The following is a 1,058-nucleotide window of genomic DNA, read 5'->3' on the forward strand; positions in this document are numbered from 1 at the left end:
GACGACATCTAACATCACGTTTATATGATATTCATGGAGCTGCTCCAGTGATAGTCATTAATCAACCGTTTTGCAGTGAAATATGCAAACATTTTCGCACATAAAAGGCAAGAGATCAGGTCATGTAAGGAAGGTTGACAAACTGTGCTGTGCCCTTGGCCACAGAGTGGCATTAATGACAGAATGGCATAATTTGCAGGGCGAGCATACATGCACACTCTTTGGTGGCTCACAAACTCGGCATGCTTCGCCAGAAGCTGAGATGAGTCTCTCAACGAAACCGCTCACGACTGCCCAATAGTCAGTCCTTCTACGACAACACCAAAGGTAGAAATTCACTGAGACTGTTTACTGCTGCAGGAAATTCTGTAGGTAAAGATGAAACACGGTGGCTCCAAGCAGCACACATGAAGACATAGAGACTGGATCCCTCCATGGACTTGATGTAGCACTTCGTATTGGACTGTTCCACGTCTGTTTACAAGGCACCATTACGGGGGATAGACAATCCGTGGAATAAGGGCAGAACAGTGCGACGAAAAGTAGACCATCGAGCTCCTCACTTCAACTTTCACCATAACAATACGATGCTGTCAAAACCGATGGCGATGCATTTGAACACCTCCACTGATGATGCCTGCAACAACGATAGAAAGGAAAGTCAAGTGTGCTGGACTTCAATGCTCTGCTTCCACAAGGCAAATGGGAGCACAAGTCAAAGTCATAACCTTAGTGAGACTTGTGAGGGAGGTCAAGGAGTCCCAAACAACACATAGATGGATACTCCTAGCCAAGCCGCACCAGGGAGGTAGTTAGGCTAAAAAGACTTGGACCACGATCGAACAACCGCGAAGTCTGCAGAACGCATTACACATTTACAAGGCAATAAGGAGAATCTCTCGTGTGTGAGTGCGTGTACGCTTTAAAACCACCTCAAATGTCTCCTTTATTTCCAGTTTCAGGAAGAAGGCATTGTACAGCAAACTTGAATTCTCTGAATCAGGGAATCCGGCACCACCGGAATTTTATGACTGGAGCATGGAGAAGGCAACATTTTC

The 1,058-nt window shown here is 45.9% G+C and overlaps 1 protein-coding gene across 1 annotated transcript in view; it reads right to left on the reverse strand. All coding sequences in view use genetic code 11, as the record gives it.

Moving 5' to 3' along the window:
- Positions 1-310: 310 nt before the first annotated feature.
- Positions 311-1,058, reverse strand: part of EGR_10972 (PIM1 peptidase (S16 family)) — a gene marked incomplete at both ends in the record, with an annotated part of 5,122 nt that continues 4,374 nt past the window's right edge. The window contains one exon of the mRNA XM_024500221.1: positions 311-474. Coding sequence (XP_024345364.1) covers positions 311-474 — 164 coding nt within the window. The remainder of the gene's footprint in view (positions 475-1,058) is intronic.

Source organism: Echinococcus granulosus (genome assembly GCF_000524195.1).
Source record: "Echinococcus granulosus chromosome Unknown EG_S00316, whole genome shotgun sequence".
NCBI classification, from domain to species: domain Eukaryota; kingdom Metazoa; phylum Platyhelminthes; class Cestoda; order Cyclophyllidea; family Taeniidae; genus Echinococcus; species Echinococcus granulosus.